The following is an 18984-nucleotide window of genomic DNA, read 5'->3' as shown; positions in this document are numbered from 1 at the left end:
CATCAAACTCTCCAGCCCACGAATCGCTGTATTTCTTCCAATTGCTCGTCGAACTCTCCCAATTCTCACCACCAATTCTTTATCCATCATCCTCACAGACGTTTCTTCAACCCCGTTCCACAATCCTAAAATTTTCGCACAGCTGACGAGAGACACGACTAAAACAGTGGCACGAGCGCGTCAATATTTACAACCCTCAAATTTATTCAGGCTCCTTGTCGCGAAAACTCTTGCAGCCCTTATGAAACCGCGCACGTGTATTTTGTACACGGGAAATTGCGCCTATTATAGGGAGGGTGAAATAACGCGTGTTCGTCGAGCTCGTGGACGATTTTGAACGAGTTTCTCGGTCGACACGGGGGCATTGTGCAGCCCCAGATCCGGCACGTGTGCCCTCTCGATCAAATACACTTCGGAAACTGAGTCACGACGAGCCCTGCCTGGTCTACGAGCTGCCATGGGTCGAGCAAACGGCTCTAACAGCGGGGGACAACCGGCGTTTTGCATACGAAATCGAGCGGGAAAGCGGCGGTAAAATATTCGCCGCGTAATATCCAGCGTGTAATCCGCGCGCTTATCGCGCGCCGCCCTCGTGCGAACCCGCCTTATCGCCGGTGTGCCGCGCTCAAGAACCGCGCCGACGATGCGCTTTTCGCCGACAGCGTGAAATAATTAGCTTGCACTTGTTACGCTACTCGCGCGCTCGTTTTTCGCATCGTTGCGTTGTTGGTGTTTCTCGGGCATCCGTAAGTTCCTTTCGTAGTTTCACTTGTCGAGGTTTATTGTCGAATTTATGTGTGACATACTCGAATAATTGCTTTCATGCGTGGGCATTTCAAAATAAATATCCGTGGAACGCTTGTAGAATTGTTTCTTGTAGCTTCTATCAGCTTTGATTTTCCAAACGATAGGAAATTTTTTTTCTAATATCGAGAGGTTCGTGTGTTTCTTATTTGTGAGATAATTAGATAATTGTTCTAGAGTATTGGTATTTCGGTGTAGATATTTCTTGAACACCTGTACGATATTTTATTCTGATTTCTCGTTTCTGGAAATGAAGTTGTTGGTACTGTTGGAATTTACTTGTTTATTGATTTGCACGATAATCGAATAATTATTCTCGTATATTGATATTTCAATACAAACATTTATCGAGCCACCGTGAGACTTTGTAACAGTTTCTGGGTTGTGTAGTATCTTGAAAGAAAATTTTAACGATATTATGAAGAATTGGAATTCAATCAGGAAATAATTTTAAAATCTTAATCAAATTCTTTCATTCTGCTCTTATACGACTGTAGTGACTAGATTGAGAATATTTGTGCATTTAAAGCGAGTACGATTATGCAGAAACTTACGATAATAAAATATACGTAAGGTGTCAAAAGCAAAGTACATTTTAAAATTCGTATCATTTTACATAAATACATACTACTACATATACTCGTATGTAATAAAAGGCTGACAACGTGAAATTTGTAAATATGTATGCCAATGGACGATAAACAAATAAACCCGTTTCTCTGATGTTTTCACGAAAGCAAAAATCTTTCGGATAGCTGTACTATATTGCTTGGAATAGAGAGAAAAGATGATCCATAAAACGAGGGACAACGCGCGAAAGTAAAGCCTCGCGTGATTTACCATATAAAGCCAGCCGAACAAATAACTGGGGGCATGGCTGTTTGGTCTAGTTTTAGCTGAGTTTCCGTCTCGTATTTATGGTTCTCTATCCTCGTAAAGTCCCGAGATTTATTTTTCCGCGAGAAGGAAAATACAAAATCTGACGACCGTGCTGTAGACACATTTGCATATGGAAGACAGTCGCTAAATAATTTCGCCGATGAAATCGAGCCAAGATAAAAGTAAGAAAACCAACGACAAACTCGTTTCTTAACAATATATATGGCATGTCGAAGAAATAACGAGATTTTGTTTCAATTTGTCTAAATAATTGGATCAATTCAATGCACAGAATGCCTTGCGACTAGCGGCAGGTAGATGCAATTGGGTTCCACTTGCGGAATAATTTACGACGATATTAGCAAATTGACGAGATACAAATTGTAGGCTGTAGACTTCTCTTGTACAATTTTTCAATTTCATATCGAAGAACCAAATAATTTTCAATTTATAAAATAACTTTTGAAATTTCATGTTCTTTATCGTCAAGCTTGTTATTCTCGTTCAAAGAAATTTACTATCTCTGCTGATTTGTCAAATTTCACTAACAATTTTGCGCGATTCGATCGTACAAGAGAATCCAGCAGAAGAATGATTCTACATGATGACAAAATTAATTGAAAATGTAGAACAGGCATTTTTTATACAGGACTCTATCGTCGTGGGAATTGACTTTGAATACTTGCTTGGTACTCATACGTGTATTTAACTATGTTTCGATTTAAAGGCCGTAGATCACTATCTCTGCTCATATTTATTGCATTGGATAAAACAGAATACACTGTAAAATAGCATATTGACAGTATACAGTGAAGTTTGTTAGCTTATAAATTGTCGAAAATGTTTCTCATTCTGTTCTTTGTATCGACGACAATTTCTGCGAACACACTCTCGCGTATCCTGATAATCAGTTTCATTAAACACTAAATAAATCTTCGTTTTAAACATCATCCGATATTTCCTATTTCTTGGACAGACGCGGTTAATCTTATAACTGCACGAATAAAAATAGAACGAAATTAGATCGAACATAGCCGAACAAATATCTAAAGCTAATTTTCTCGAAAAGCAAAAGCTCGTAGGAAAAAATTCTTCTCTACATCCTCAATTTATTTTATCACGTAGAATCATCCCGTTTCCGCTTTATTACCAGTTACAAGATATCCTGACCATACGTTGAGTTGTCATTAATGTGTATCCGTGTATCGACAGTATCGACGTTATAACATGTATCAAGATCATTGAAATCCATGACATATGTCATCTTCTACATAACATACAGTAGAACTCCATTTATCTGCATTCCATTTAGTGGAACGAAATACCAATTAATACCCGATTATTTATCAATGAATTTTTACCGATTGAATTCATTTGTCTCAACGAGAACTCCTCTTGTACGAACCAAAAATAACAAGTACGTAGTAAGGAAAATCTAGGAAGTCCAATTATACGTATAAATTGTTCGTCCCCTAACAAATTCAGTTAAACGAAGTTCTACTATAATCACTAGATTGCGAATTTGTATGCAGATTCGCGTCGTTGAGAATATAACGAAGAAAATAGAACCTCGGTAGAAAATTGTTTTATCTACTACGTGTTGGGTTGGCAACTAAGTGATTGCGGATTTTGTCATTAGGCGATATTAACAACCCCAATAACCCCAATATTGCACAAAGCACTACACTTTGTATATTTTACATATTTTCTTTTTTTTTGTATCATGTGCATTCCCACCTAATAACAAAATCCACAATCACTTAGTTGCCAACCCAATATTACACAAAGCACTACACTTTGTATATTCTATATATTTTCTTTTTTTTTTTTTTTTTTTATCATGTGCATTCTGTGTAATTGTACTCTTTCATATTTTATTTCATATTTTCTTTATCAATACCACCTAATGATAAAATCCACAATCACTTAGTTGCCAACCCAATATTACACAAAGCACTACACTTCGTATATTTCATATATATATTTTTTTTGTATCATGTGTATTTTGTGTAATTTTACGCTTTCATATTTTCTCATAAACGCATAAAAATGCGCAGTCTAGTAATTATCCAAAACGTTATTATTCAACTTACTCACTTAACACTCCGTTATCCCCTTTTCTCATCTCACGTGCATATCGTTCGATATATACACTCTACTTATGTTAATGTCATAAACCGGGAGATGACTGAATCCTAGTCAATATACAAGCTCTCGAAGAAAAGATGACGGTAGTCCCGTGTCAAAATATTGGCTTAGGATCGACCCACGCTTTAGATTCGAGATATACGAGAGTACGTAACGTTAGGAGTGGACTTAACAGCCGCCGAAACACCTTTTCCACCAGTAGACGCGTACAGTACGGTGTATATACGTATTCTGGTCGCATAAATATTTGTTCAGAGAGCGATCGGAATGTAGATCAATTCGAAAATATGGCCGTTCTCATCGATCTGGAATTTCAGTTGCTGCCTCCTCGCGGATATTAAATTCCATCGATGTTGGACGTTTTGCATAGACTTAGTCAGGTGCGTAGTCCATTAAATGGATCAGTTTATTAAACCTTTCGATCCTAATATTTAGTTCGTCATTCGTGCAACGTTCTATGGGTAGCGATGCAGTCTGTGAAACGTTTTCAGTCGCTTTGAATATATTTCCGGCTCGTGCATAGACGATACTTTGGCTCGTGAAATATTTGAACAGTTATTATAGAAAACTTTGATATGCATATCGTACGCGCTATATGAAACATTTTGACATTTTTTTCACGCTGTGGTGAAACTCGATTGTTACGATCGTCGTAAAATTTGCAATCAATGTGAAAATCAATCTATGTAGAAATTGTAAGATATTCGTTGCCAATATATACGTATTTGATAAAAAGTTAGTATACAGCATATATTAGGCATACAATAAACGTTGAATTACGGTCCTGCTATATATTGGGGTTTATTAAAACGTAATGAATTACGTAATGCAAGAACTATCGATGTGGAAACACGTCTTGTATATTTTATTCTACCGAAAATGTTTGCCTGGATTTTAAGAGCTACTTATACCCCATCTGTCTGTCTGGTTAATTTTACCTTTAAATTATAATTTTGTGTATCTTTTAGTAATTTAGATTTAATATACTTACTAAGTACCAACGATTAAATAAACTTTGGATTAAAAGGGTACATCGAATGTTTGTTACTAAATACTGGATAAGTTCTATTATTAATCACGGCTAAATACACGAAGGGTGAAGTAGAACACGAGTAGTCCAAATGTAAATAGGCTGTGATAAAGTACCAAAGTTTAATTATTTGTTCGAATCGTTTGTTGTGAGACTTCCATTCTGTTAATAAAATAGAGCTATTTGAAGAAAACGTCTGGTATCTCTCAGATGACCTCGTTCGTCTAATTTTATAGAGTTCTATAAATCGCTAATGTTGGTTCTTTTGATAAGAACGCGTTAAATTAACACTCAGATACGCGAGTGTCTATTTTCAAAATTTATGTTAAAATAGTATAGTTAAATTAGCGAAGACACAAAGTAATTAAATATCAAATTTTCTATTTTTTCGTATAATTTCATCGCATTATTTTTCCAGTTGGAAAGAATTCTTTGCAGATATACTAGAGACCTGATAAATCAAAATTCAGGACATGCAGCGAAAAAGAAGACCTCCCTTCAAACCCACTTCTCTTAATTCGTTAATATTCATATTTTTAATTCTGCCCATGGAATAATTTATACTGTTCGTCGTAATTTTCAAGAACAACTTAATATTTCTCCAATATTCTGCTTCCATTTATTACAAAAATTGTACTATCGTTTTCTGCCTTCCCTACTCATTTACATTCGTTTCGACATTTAATTAAATTTCCTCGATTGAATTCTGGTGCAGTTCAACCAGCAACTATAACTCGCAGCTATATCTATAGACTATAGCGAAAATTTTAACGAAAAGTATGAAATGAAATAAGAAGAGAGAGATAATGCATGAATGAATCTACGTTGATGAAGGGTTCTACTCGTAAATTGACTTTAGAATATTCATTTACGGACTAGAATATCATTTAAATAAATCGCTGGTTTTTCTTCATCCAATACGATGATCATTTTTCAATGTCAATATCTAATATAATATTTTTGTTTCATAACGAGTAGGACAAATTTTGATTATCCCATCAGAAGATTGGTTTCATCTCGAAAGACAATATTGAAAATAATTGAATATATTTCGTTACTGTGACGATCACAAAAATCGATTTTTATGCTGTACATTTTACACAATGCGTACATTCTGTATTAGAGCATAGTTCACACTTATTTCAATGTTTCATGCTGTATCTTATTATTGGTACGAAGTACAACAAAATATTGCAAAGCGTTGCATATAAGCTTGAGACTGTATTACGATGGAACGTCTCTTTTAATATATTATCCGAAATTGGTAATATTCTGAAGGCTAGACATATTGAGCTCGCAAGGACTGCAAGAGGTTCGGGAAACATTGATGCAATATGCTGCTGTCAATACAAGTTTCATTATACTCCTACATCATGTACCGTATAACAAGCTTCTTTGACATAGATAAATTAATTTTAATACACGAGAGATACCAATTTAAACTTCGTAACATTGGCGAAACTATTATCTCTGCAACTTAAATTACAAATTGTAAAGAGACAAATGATTAACGTATCTACCTAAATATTCGCAATTTACTTGCTACCGTAAAAAAAAGACACGACATATTTTCGTCTCTGTTCTTTATCCACCAACTTCGTTTAATTTTCCCAGAATCAAACAACTCCATTAAAATTTCATTTATCAAGCGAAATTAGCGAAACGAACGTGAAGAATGACGACTTTCTTGCATACTTAACCCACACCACTCAACGTCTAAAGACACAGAAAATTCCAACTAGTAGGATTTTTCGAAGCACTGTGTTTGCTCACACGACCCTACGAGGGGTTAAACCATTTTCCTGGACGCATACCAACCGCCATGGAGCAGCGAATAATTTCATCCTTCGCATGGAGATTGTCCAGGAGCCATCGCACAATGGTCGTTGGGAGGACGTGGCCGTGGTCCCCCCTAATGGGAATGTTAGGGAAGACGACCTCGTGTTTGGAATAACACGTTGCAATCTACAACGGTTAGAACGATGTAGCAATAATACAAGCGAACGATACATCGTCATGTGCACGTTCATCTGTATATGTGTATATGCCGATGGTTATAAGCATTAGGATTTTAGGATACCTTTTGGATATTTAGCATAAATTGAATGGTCATTGAATAGTTGTGCGGAAGGCAGTGCGAGGCTTTCGGGTAGAAGACGTGTCTAACTGGAATTTCTTCTCGACGTTTCGTTAGCGTCGCAAGTAGTTTCTTCAAGGTCTGAAAAAAAGTTTTCATTGCGTGCTTTTAGACCCTGAAGAAACTAGCTGCAAAACGTGGGAAAGAAATTCCGTTTGGACACGGCTTCCACCTGAAAGCTTGACGGCTTGAACAGCTTTGTGACGATTAATATTATTAAGCGTGACAATCCGGCTCCTGGAAGTCTTAAAATATTATCGTTATCGTATAGTATTAAATATTTTCTTTTTTTTTATTATTTAATTTGTACTTTACAATTTATCCAGCTGGACATTTGGTAAATTTTTCTAACTTAATCGCTAAATAACATGTGCATGGCTACCCCCAGCGGGATACCATCTTCCAGTTTGACTATTTTATTTCTTTAGTGAGGTGTTTTCCTTTTAGTCTTCGTATTAAATATTATCGTTGATTTTATTTTCCATTGATTATTAGCTTCTTCAAACTCAATACACTGACGTATTAACTACATCAGTTACTTGACTCGGTATGTTATTGGTAAATGGTCAAGTTCATAATCATGATCCTTCACCTTATGATCGGCTAATTCAACAAGATAGCAAGCATACTTTTTACTCATTAACTTATTATTAACTCACATACTATATTTTAGTAGCGTTTCTCTATTTGTTACTATAAATTGATGAAATTATTTTGCTCGATTTTTGATTTATTTCATTCGATCGTAAACATTAGTATGCGTAAGAGCGTGCGTTTGAAACACAAGAGCACGGACTCAGTCGTGGTTGCTATCACGAGGACTCGCGTGAAAATGTTTGCGCAGGTGCATCCGTGTCGGTACAGGTATGCTCGCTAACAAAGGCTGCATTATGAAGATACAATGATGCTGCATAGGGGGCCGCTCGCTGTGGGGCGGATTTTAATCGAATTACATCGTCCGATCGACGTGATTCGCTGGGATTATTTCGGGTTAATGCTCCGCCAACGCCGGAACACGCGCCACGCCGTTAATGGAACTGACGAACTTTCGTCTGTCGCGTCACTGCCTCTATGTAGTTTGTGCAGAACCTGAAGTTGATTGAAGCTCGCAGTTTCTGATTGTAATTCTTTGTGCATGGAAAATGGGATGTTGCTGTAGATTCTTGCTTTTTTCCCCTGTTTTTTCTCTTTACGTGTCATCTGAATCGAAGATAGCGTAATTTTTATTGTTAGCCAAGTTGAGGGGTTAGTAAGTTATAGTTATTAAAAATAACGTATTTTACACATATATATTTTTTGAATCTTGTTTTATTGGTCTGTTCGAAATCAAATTCTCAAATCTTGCGAAGTTCATATTTTTATAAACAAACAAAGAAGTAGAGTCTCTACTAACGATAAGCAGAGATTTGTCTCAGTCTCCGAATGTTATAAGAAAAATTATACTTTGGAAATTTTATATATTTTTACGTATTTAGATCTTTTATAAATACACAGAGTTGGCTAGTCTGTCTGTTACTATTATACTACTGCGTTTCACTGCTATATCGTCGTATTGATACGAAGCAATCTGTCCATTGCGATTATTGATTTCTACATTTCATATGAAAGCGAGGAGTTTCAAAGGTCACAAATAAAATTCCACCTATAAAGCGACAAAACTCGATATTTTTTCTCTTTTCACTTGCTTGTACGTGTGAAGCAAGTTTAAAGAATTATTTTCAAAATTGGATTCTTTTGCATGTTAGTTGCGTGTACAGCTATTTTCCAATTTTCTCATATGTATGTATTCTCGTTTAGCTTTTCACACGCGCAAAACTTGATCATTGTAAAATATTTGTAACGCAAAAATATATCCACGCGTTTTAAAATCCATAATTTGTTCTTTTTATTAAAAAGCGAACGACTCAGAATATATTGAGATTGTTAATTAACCGAATATCACGATAAATCGAATTAATTAACAAGATACTTTTAAACAATGCTTAACCACTTTTTATCACGTGATTGTCGTCATTCCTTTCTCGAAATTCCCAAACGATTTCAATGAACCACCAAAGATGTTGCCAAGATAATATCTTGTTTTTAATTAACGTAAACGTAGCAATCACGCGGGGCCTCGTTGAAAGCATAGCCACAAACTGACCTGGCATAACAAAGGAGAGAAACGTTTTAAGCGTGCACCTTAAATTACACCAATTACACTTATCTCCGTCAAGTTAGAGTCCCACTTACCAAGGGGTTCAACGTGAATCCCCGTAAGGAATATTCCATTGCAATGATGTCATAAGCGCACTATGGTTCACGGCACAAAGATCTCAAATGTAATTACACGAAACCATTAATTTCACGCTACCGCTCAAACAATCAAATAACATTAACAATTCCATCAACTCCATTTCCGCTTCCAACAATGCTAATTTCGAGATGTAACAAATACGTGGAATGATGTTGCAGTCGACCAATCGTTCATTTCGTTTTAAAAATGTCTTTATATTTTCGAATAAAAACTGTTCATACAATTATTGGCGAATTTATCTCGAATATTTTATACCCTTTTTTGTTTGTTTTTAATCAAAAGAGCAATCATATTATTTGACATTTTGTTTTCTGTACAGGGAAATACAGCTTGGGACGAAAGCGCTCGTATGATCGAAGGGTTGAAATACCGAAGAATGTAATAAACAGAATCGACAGAGAAATTTCACGATCTATACAATTTTCGCACATAATGAAAAATTTATTCTTCATACATTTGGAATATCTGAAATAGCATTTACCAGATGGAAAAACGATAAAGAGATTTCAATTATTTTGAAAATGAGGTATATTTCACTCGAAAAATTAATATAAATCTGACAATGGTATATCTATGATGAAAACTTTTCAAAGGAAATTAAAGACAAAGAAGACAACGACGTGCTTAAGTGCAGGAAAAACATTCAAAAGTATTTAGAAGCGATTCAATTAAAAAGTATTTGTTAATCCCTTTTGCTCAATTATTAACTCGTAACCTACAAGATTATAAAAATTATTTGTAAAATAGAATTCTACATTTATTGCGCGAAAATACCTCGAAAGTCTAATTATGCTCGCTCGTCGCATATAATTATTCGTATTGCGGAAGTCGCTCGATGACCCGGTTTGTATCGTTTTAACCGTTGAGAACCGAAAGCTGTCAGTTCGAAAGGTCGTGAGTACCTGCGTGTACCTGCCAGACTAGTCTGACATGCGTTGGCATCCCAGCATCCTTTTATGGGACTAAACTGCATTCTTCGACGACTTAACGTCGGGTTCGCCACGGCTCGATCCTCCTTAAAATAGGATCGATGTGTGGATCATACGCTGGCTACAGTGAACTTGAAATATTCGCCAGGGTATTAATTAACAGAGAAAGTTTTAGAGTATGTGAGAGTGGAATTTCAATTACTTGGACGTCATATGTCACTTGTTGCGTTGGACATTGATAATGTAGGGGAGAGTTGATGAAATTGAGTCATTGAATCGTTAGCCTGGTTTTAGATGATGTATGTAGGAGAATATTAATATCATTATCGGTTGATGTATGGAAAGTACTTAGTGACTGAGTATATTTGTTTTTCGTAACGCTTAATGGTTCTGGAACATTGAGGAAAGATTTAAAGATCAGTTCTTAATGCGATATCGTAATATATTTGTGCAAGATTTAAAATAAAATTTACTTGTCTTTAATTTCATGGATAAATTAAATACACTCGCGAAATTAATATTTCTTTGACGATGAGATTTACCGAAGCAATGATGTCTCATTTAAAAATTCAAAACTGAGATTTTTTTTATTACATACTTGCTTGCTAGCTCCCTTATAGTGAGTTACTAGTGTTTTAGTTTCCTTAAAATATTTAGTAGATTTTAAAACGAGTTTCAAAAAGAGTTAGCAAACTCATAGCTAATCTCTGTATTATGTTAGTGTACCTGGAAGATATATCTTCGCCAATGAAATTTATTTCACTTAAAATAATAATTTCAATTTTATCTAAAGATGAATTTAAAAGAATCACATATACATATATAAGGTGTCGAATAATTCAACAAATTCGAGATGATTTTGAAATATAGTTATATGACAATAAAGCAATAAATATGATAGCGACATGCAATATATTAGTTTCGACGTGAATCTTAGAGTTTCGTAATTGAATGTCAAAGTGGTCGATCAAGAGACATTTAAAGTTGAATTAGAAGGGAAATTAATTTCTCTAATTCGAGATTAATTTCCAATCACGTTTGATCACTCGTGCATGGCAGTTACTCACGTAGCGGTTTCTACTAATTACTTCTTGATTAAAACCTTTGGCTACGCTTTCGATCGTCTTCGTGGCTCGCACGATCTACATTGCGGAAATGTCATCGTTTAATTCATGATTAATTGAGGTGACGAAACTGCGGGCTAATTATCGGCATACCTCTAAGAGTACGCTGCAGAATGCAGTAATTAAGAACGGGCAATAATTAATGGATATTACTTTTACTTCTCTTGTTGAAGATAAAAGGTAGCGTCTTGAAGAATTGGCGAATTACAGTCGAATGATTGCATTGTTGTTTCGTAATGAAATTCTATGAATTGAATTCCTTCGAGCAAAGTATTCGCTGATAAAGAGGAAGAAATAGAAATTATAAATTTAAATAATGGAAAATAGTGGAAATTATATGGAAATTATATGGAAATAAATACTCGAATTTTTATCATTTCAATGATGAAAAATTAAAGTCTTTTTTTCTTCAATCTTATATAGTCAGAAGAGCACTGAATTATTTGAACACTAAAATGTCATAGGTTGCTTTCTGAACTTCAACCGGGAATGATTCAAGGTAATTGAGGATTAAGCTTTGAAAACGTTCCAGCGGTCTCCGTTAATCCAGTTGAAAGGAACTTTGATCGTTCCGACAAACTGTCATTCAGCTTCCATTATTCAATTGCTATTTCAAAAGTTGTCAAAGGCAAACGTAGGTAATCGTAAAAAGCTGAAGCTTTTAATGCTCATTTTTCCCTATAACATATCGTTATCGTATCATTAATTTATCTGCCACACGATAATATCCAATTACTTTGTAGAAACAGCAAATTGTAGATTCCAGCTTTTACCGTATAATTAGCAGTTTATTAAATTCTCCATTGAATCGTAATAACGATACGTTATACAATTTTTTGTGATAGCAATTACTCGTTACTCGCATCACTGGCAATAAATTGTTTCTTAATATTTAACCGGCTAATTATAATCACTTGGGGTTACCAGCGATTTTTCACGTACGTTAAGCAACAAAACGTGGAGCAAATAAAAGCAGAGAATAAAGTAAATAGCAGACAATGAAAAAGAGGTGCAAAAGAGGAATTTTTATAATAAATGTGTATGATCGAAACGTCCACGCTCTATGGAAAAAATCATATTGCGGTGGAATATAATTACATAAAGCAAGAAATTTCATTGCATGCGTAACTGGAATATTCTCATTCGTTTTAAAATTTTTTTTTTGCACTTTTTCATTCATCTGAATGTGAAAGTGTCGATAGATTTGCATATATAGAACAAAATTTCGTGATATGATCGAGCAACTCTATTCCATTCTAAATTTTGTCATTTTACAAAAGCAACCTTTCTACCGATAAAAATAGTGTTCTATATTCAGAGCCAAAAAATTTCGAAATACAGTTGGACAATTTTTACCTCTTTTAACTTGTTCCCATTTTACAAAATCTATCGTCCAATGACAAGCGTATAAATAAAGACAAGTTTTTATATCAAAAATACAATTTAATTTAGTTTGCAGTTATCGTTCGAAATAAAAATCTGGAGGCCATTCTGAAACTTTTAATTAAAAATCGTTTCGTAATATACCTAGCTGAATCCCGCGAACAAATGTTTCCTTATTTACACGATTACCGCTACAAATCTCCGATTTCTATTTTCATAAAATTATAAAGCTACTTAGATATCGCGAATGAGCTATACGCAATGTGTTGGCCGAAGAACAATAAACATTTGATAGAACACATGGTACGTACAAAACGTATCTTTTTTCATTGATGAGGAAACGGGGTCGTTCACGGTTCAACCACATCGATAGTGTGACGCGCTCGTTAATTTAGGCTAAGATCATCAAGGCGCCACGTTTCCTCGGCGACATTCGTCAAAGTCGCGGCATGACATCATTGTTTGCCCTGAAAAATGGATGGCGAGGATCCCGTTGTCATAGCACGGAGGCACTTTAATTGAACTCACTTGAAGTCTCGGTGAAACACGAGGCGGCGGTTTTCCTCGTAAGCGAGCCACGTTCATTGTTTGCCTCCGTTTCGTTTGAAACGTTCGTTCTATCTCGTAGCGACATTTTGCTTCCCGAAATAGCCGCTCGAGTTGCAGAAACGGCTAGGATTTTATGGGATTCAATTGATTAGAAGGACGAGCTCGCTTTGTACGTGCCTGAAATCTCTGAGAGGAAACGTGGCTTGTTGGTCGCTAATTCTGTGAATTTTGATAGGCAAGTTTGCGTCGTTTTTATTCTTTCAAAGAAAATCAAATCGATCGTTTTATCTGAAATTTGTATCAATCAATCTCTAATTTATACATATTTCTGATTATCTTTTATCCATTTGGTATATTTCTTTTTTTTTTTTTTTTGTCACACTTGAATGTCCACTTGAATTTCCACTGTTGCTATTAATTCTTTCAGCACCGATGATTATTTGGACGATGGAAACGTAGTTCTTCTGACGCTTTAGCGAAAAATATGTAGTGCATTAAAATCAGGATTAAAATGAAAATATTTATTACTTAATTAGTTAGTCATTTGTTAAAGTACGGTGTTGCGTATGTACAACATCGAACGTGAAAGGTTAAGATATTCTTCCAGTGCTTCTATATACAGCCTCATTCGAAGGAATAAGCATTTTTATCGTCAAAGAGTTCAGCAAACATCTATACAAATTACGTATCACGTCTTTAAGAGAAGATGCGAAACCTGTCTTCGTTACAAACTTTACATGTAACTCATATAAAATACGCTTTACTGTGGAACAACTAACCGATCAAATGTTCGACAACGGACAATTTCTCCAGTAGGATTACATCTTCTTTTTATAGGCCACGATTTGACGATTCAAATATGCACAGATTCCTTGCTCAAAAGTCTCAGAACAACTATGTATATTTGCTTCAGGACTGAGAAAACTGAAGTAACTTGATTTAACTTAACTTGATGTTCGAAATGAATTAAATCCCAATTTATCAAAATTTATCCTGTTAAATACATAGAATTTCAAGTTCATGATTTACATTAAACCTTACTAAAAATAAATTAAAAAAAAATAAACCTCGATACTCTTTAGCGGGAATGTATATGTTTCAATCATCTGGCGATGAAATTTTTCGATCAACCCGATATAAGTAACATAATAATAATAATAATAATAATAATAATAATATAGAGTTATAATAATAGTAATAATAACTCTCGACTATGAAGATTTACAGTACGAACGGTAGTGCATAAATTTTGTATTTCTGTTGCAGCAAAAATGTGTGAAAGCGCGTGCCCTGTACGACAATATCGCGGAAGCTCCGGACGAGCTTGCTTTTCGAAAGGGCGATGTTCTTACTGTCCTGGAACAAAACACCGCTGGCCTCGAGGGATGGTGGCTGTGCGCTCTGCGAGGTAGACAGGTAATTACCTTCTTTAACGGAACTTTCCATCTTTTTTACTTTTCAACAAGAAGCTGATTATATTTTACTGGGCTACAGTATTTTACGTAAAAAATATACGGCGAGACTAGCCTTACAGTCGAGTCTCGTTGCGTAAATAACTTAGTGTTATTAATTAATTAACCGTGTAATTACCTCGTATAACGTGAAATTCCTTAGAGAAATGGAAGTTCATTAAGCTTTTGGATAAATCTTTAAATATTATACGTTGACGTTACGGTTTGATTATAAAAGAAAAATTCTTGCGAGGGTGTGTTGGATCTTTGATGCTATGTGAAATTGCTTTTTTTTTATCAATATTCTGTGTCAAAGAGATTAAGTCGTTATGAAACTATTAAGTTGTCCGGAAAGTGTTTTTCTTCCTCAAACGTGTTTTTTACAACAATGCACCTTCGTACAAACGTGAAACCAAGTCTGTGAAATGTCACGGTGTTTATCTCAATAAAACAAAATGTATCGTACGTAATTCGACAAAATAATATAAAACAAAAAATGTTTTGCGTCTATTATTTCCTCATAAAACGAAAGAAACTTCTCGGACAACCTAATACAAATGAAGGTATTTCTAGGTTGGATTAATTATTAGAATATTCAGTATTTTTGTTTTGTAGAAACTGCTCAGAAGCCGTAGTGATTAACTTTATGAAATTTGGAAATTGTATAATAATATTGGAAACATATTTTTTTATCACCTTACAGTTTATATTTTTTTATATCATCTACAAGCTAGTGCGATAAATAAATTCGTAGAAGAAATTCATTAGTTTTTTGAAAAGATCGATGTATGCAATATGATACAAACAGAATATGCGGTTGATCAGTTTGGTTTTTCAGAGTTCGATACATAGTTGTAGGATATTTTTTGAAGATTTCTGAAATTCTTAGATAAGAAAACACGAAAGGTGACTCTCTATACGTTTCAAGCTATTCTTTTTCATGGTTTTTAACTTTCAATTTAGAAGCAAGAACAGAGATATATCGCGAAATTGTCAAAGCTAATTTAAAAGGTATAGAAAGAAATTGCAATCTATAAAACAGTCTTCTACACATCGAATTTCAGAAGCGAACGTTTCACTTGTAAACAATTCCCACGCGTCTCTTGAAATCTTCAAGTTAATTATCATTTCATCTTTAACTAATCTTCGATTATCATTTTGCCTACGAACTTCCCAGCAAGCTAAGCTATTCGGTAAAACAACTCTTTGTCAATCGATCCGGCATCAAAGTTCCACATTTGCCTAGGTCTCTATCTGCATACAATAGCCAGCATACATTCTCATATAGCTAAATAGAAAGCTTCAACCATCGTCCATCATCGAAGCTCTCTTTAACCAGCTTCCCACTCTGATCCTTAAAAGATTTCGCAATTGCCCTAGTTGACGATCGAACAGCCACTTACGTAAACGTCCGCGTTCATCGAGATCACATGTGTTCGCTCGTGAAAGCCTCTCGGTGGCTCTATCAATGTCCGACAGACTTTATCAGCTGTTCTAGACAAGAAACACACAAGCCAGCGTATGGGCGCCATCAGAATATTATTTATTCTCTTTGCATTCACCGATGATATATCAGGCGACGCAACGTCATTCACGATACGCTGTGGATACTTAATTTCCACGCGATATCTAATTTTAAATGTATACACTCCACGATAATAAAATATATATATATCGTTTATAAAGGATATGTATAATTTATAAGCTTTGCCAAATGTCCAGCTGAACAAATTTTAAAGTACAAATTAAATAATAAATTAAATAAAAAGAAAAAAAAATGTATAAGAGTTAGAACACTTGGGAGAAATTAGGTGAGTGTTGATAGGGAACAGGTTGTTGGGAAATTATTAAAATCTTTGGGAATTATCGTGCATCTCGTTTCAAATGTTTCGCTACGAAGGAATTGTATATTCAATAACAGTGACCTGGTTGATTACGTATATGTAAATTGAATTTCTGTTTTATCTATTTGGTTATTAAATGTTTCAACGAATTGTGAGTCAAATACAAATAGCGAACAGATTTTTTGGATTCTGACTTATCGCATTAAGTTTGATATTAAATTTGTTCAATTCTGATCAGGATTTTATAGCAACGCGTAATTATTAATTGATTACTTTTCTATAACTTTACAAACAGTTATTGCCAATTTTTAACTTGAACAAATCCAACATACTGGTCTTTTCAATATTTTCTCAGATCTAGATCGATCATAGTGTTTTATAGTTCCAAGGCGCTTATAATCGAGACATATATAATTCTTAATAGCAAATAAATCTATTCAAAGTGTGATATATATTTCATTTAGTATCGTTCATTTCAGTTTGCGACTTGTATCCTGTCGAAAGCTTCCACACAATCACAGAGTTAAATATAATAGACAAAGGATTATTTAAGGATAAATCTCGGTTAGATTCGTTTCAGTCTCTACAAACTTGCATATAGTACAATTTATTTTCAAAACGAACGAAATAGCAAGTAAAGAACGAGAGATTCCTAAATAAAAACGTTTGTACATTCAAGAGACGGACAATTCAATCGACGAGTCAACTAATCCTCCCCTTAATAGTTGAAGATTAACGGGTTAAGCGAGCAGATTAATAACTTGACTACCACTGTGCTCATCGGTGACTCACGTTTTTCTTAGTAAATTCTCCAAAACGATTAAAATAAGATAAATTAAATAAATAAATGAAAATGTCAGATAACATTGGCAGAAAAAGGTGCGCAAATACGATGTAATAATTTAATAGTTAAATACTATGGTGTAAGATACTCCAATTTATTGTACCCCCGTCTCTCTCCACGTTAGGACAAGATGCATATAAAATTAGCCTAACAGTCAATGTATTGACAATGCAAGTGTCGGATAAACGACGTCGCATCTCGAATGAAAGAGTTATGCAGCTCGATGCGACTAGACTCGTTTATCTGGACAAAGACGTTGTTCCTTTCTTTTTCTCCTCTTCTCTTAGCACATGACACGGCATTATTATCGCGGAAATGGGACGTTAGGCCGCACCGTTACAGCCTCTGATCTAAGATCTTCATCTACAAGTTTAGGAGAAGAGAGAGAAAGAGAGACAGAGAGAGGAGAGCCGTAGGAACGAGCTCGAAAGTGCGATCCAACTAGAATCGTTTCCGCGTTCGACATCTGTTCGAAAAATTTCGAAACGATGCGATGTCTGGCGGTTCCACGACCTACGGCAATCTTCTTGCCATGCTTATCTATGATATTCTGAAACCTATCCCTACATCGTAGCAGCAGTACACGTCATGTCTGTTCGGACAACACGCTGGATGCTCTTGGAATGCGGAGAAACGATGATGGTTAAGCGAGGTCGGTTCTTACCGGTCGTAACTTGTCACAAGATGGATTTATCGGAACATTGTTAGGAGGAAGGAAATTCGATTGGAATTTTTCCTGCGCCCAGTCAAACCGTATTCTTTTTCGTGAAAGAGTTACATCAGGTTCGAGGGCGACTTTTTTCCTGGAAGCTTTTTAAGTTAATTTTTCAGGGAAATTTGGTCGGTCACTTTTCAAGGCTTTTCGATTTATTTCGTTCATAAAAATAACTAGTACGATGTAATGTATCGATAATTTGTGTTATACGAACTTTGTCTCGCGTTATTGTCTCTATGTGTTGGTACATGAACTGTTTTAAATTTGGAGATAAATTCGTTTATTTTGTAAGTAGGTAGATAGATGGATTTACTTATTTTTAGTGACAAATTTATTAATTGTATTATTTTTGAAAAAGAAAAATGAGTATCGTTAGTATCTATGACTGATAATACGAATATTTTATTGTAGTAATATTTCTTTTATACAATTTTTCGTAAAATGTTCCTTCATATAGCGTTTCATAAATGAAGCGTAATGTGATTAATACTATAATAACAGCAGTATAACTATGAGTAAAACGATTGATATATTGGTATATTGCAGTACAATTTATGTTCGACTGACAGCTGTGGTGTTTTCAAACATTGACTTTAAAAGCTTGTCGATTCGTTATACTCACATTCTTCGCTTTTAAAACGCATTGGTCATCCTTGGAAGTGCTCTTACGTTTCACTGCACATAAACGTAGGTATAGTAAGTACATTCCTTGCTGACGTTTAGCTTGTTTGACGAAGACGCATTCTTAGCATGGCTTTCTGATTATTGGAATCATATTTGTTTTTGAATAATAACGCTTTGTACGTACGATGAGCGTTTTCTGATTTTTCTTAGTATGACATAATATTGCA

General features: G+C 34.9%; 1 protein-coding gene across 1 annotated transcript in view; it reads left to right on the top strand.

Moving 5' to 3' along the window:
- Positions 1–18984, top strand: part of LOC122569783 (breast cancer anti-estrogen resistance protein 1) — a 160607-nt gene that overhangs the window by 77576 nt on the left and 64047 nt on the right. Inside the window, exon 2 of the mRNA XM_043731369.1 lies at positions 14546–14695. Coding sequence (XP_043587304.1) covers positions 14546–14695 — 150 coding nt within the window. The remainder of the gene's footprint in view (positions 1–14545; positions 14696–18984) is intronic.

This window comes from Bombus pyrosoma, linkage group LG7 (genome assembly GCF_014825855.1).
Source record: "Bombus pyrosoma isolate SC7728 linkage group LG7, ASM1482585v1, whole genome shotgun sequence".
Taxonomy (NCBI): domain Eukaryota; kingdom Metazoa; phylum Arthropoda; class Insecta; order Hymenoptera; family Apidae; genus Bombus; species Bombus pyrosoma.
The sequence above is the reverse complement of the archived record's forward strand: the minus strand, read 5'-3'. Positions and strand labels throughout refer to the sequence as shown.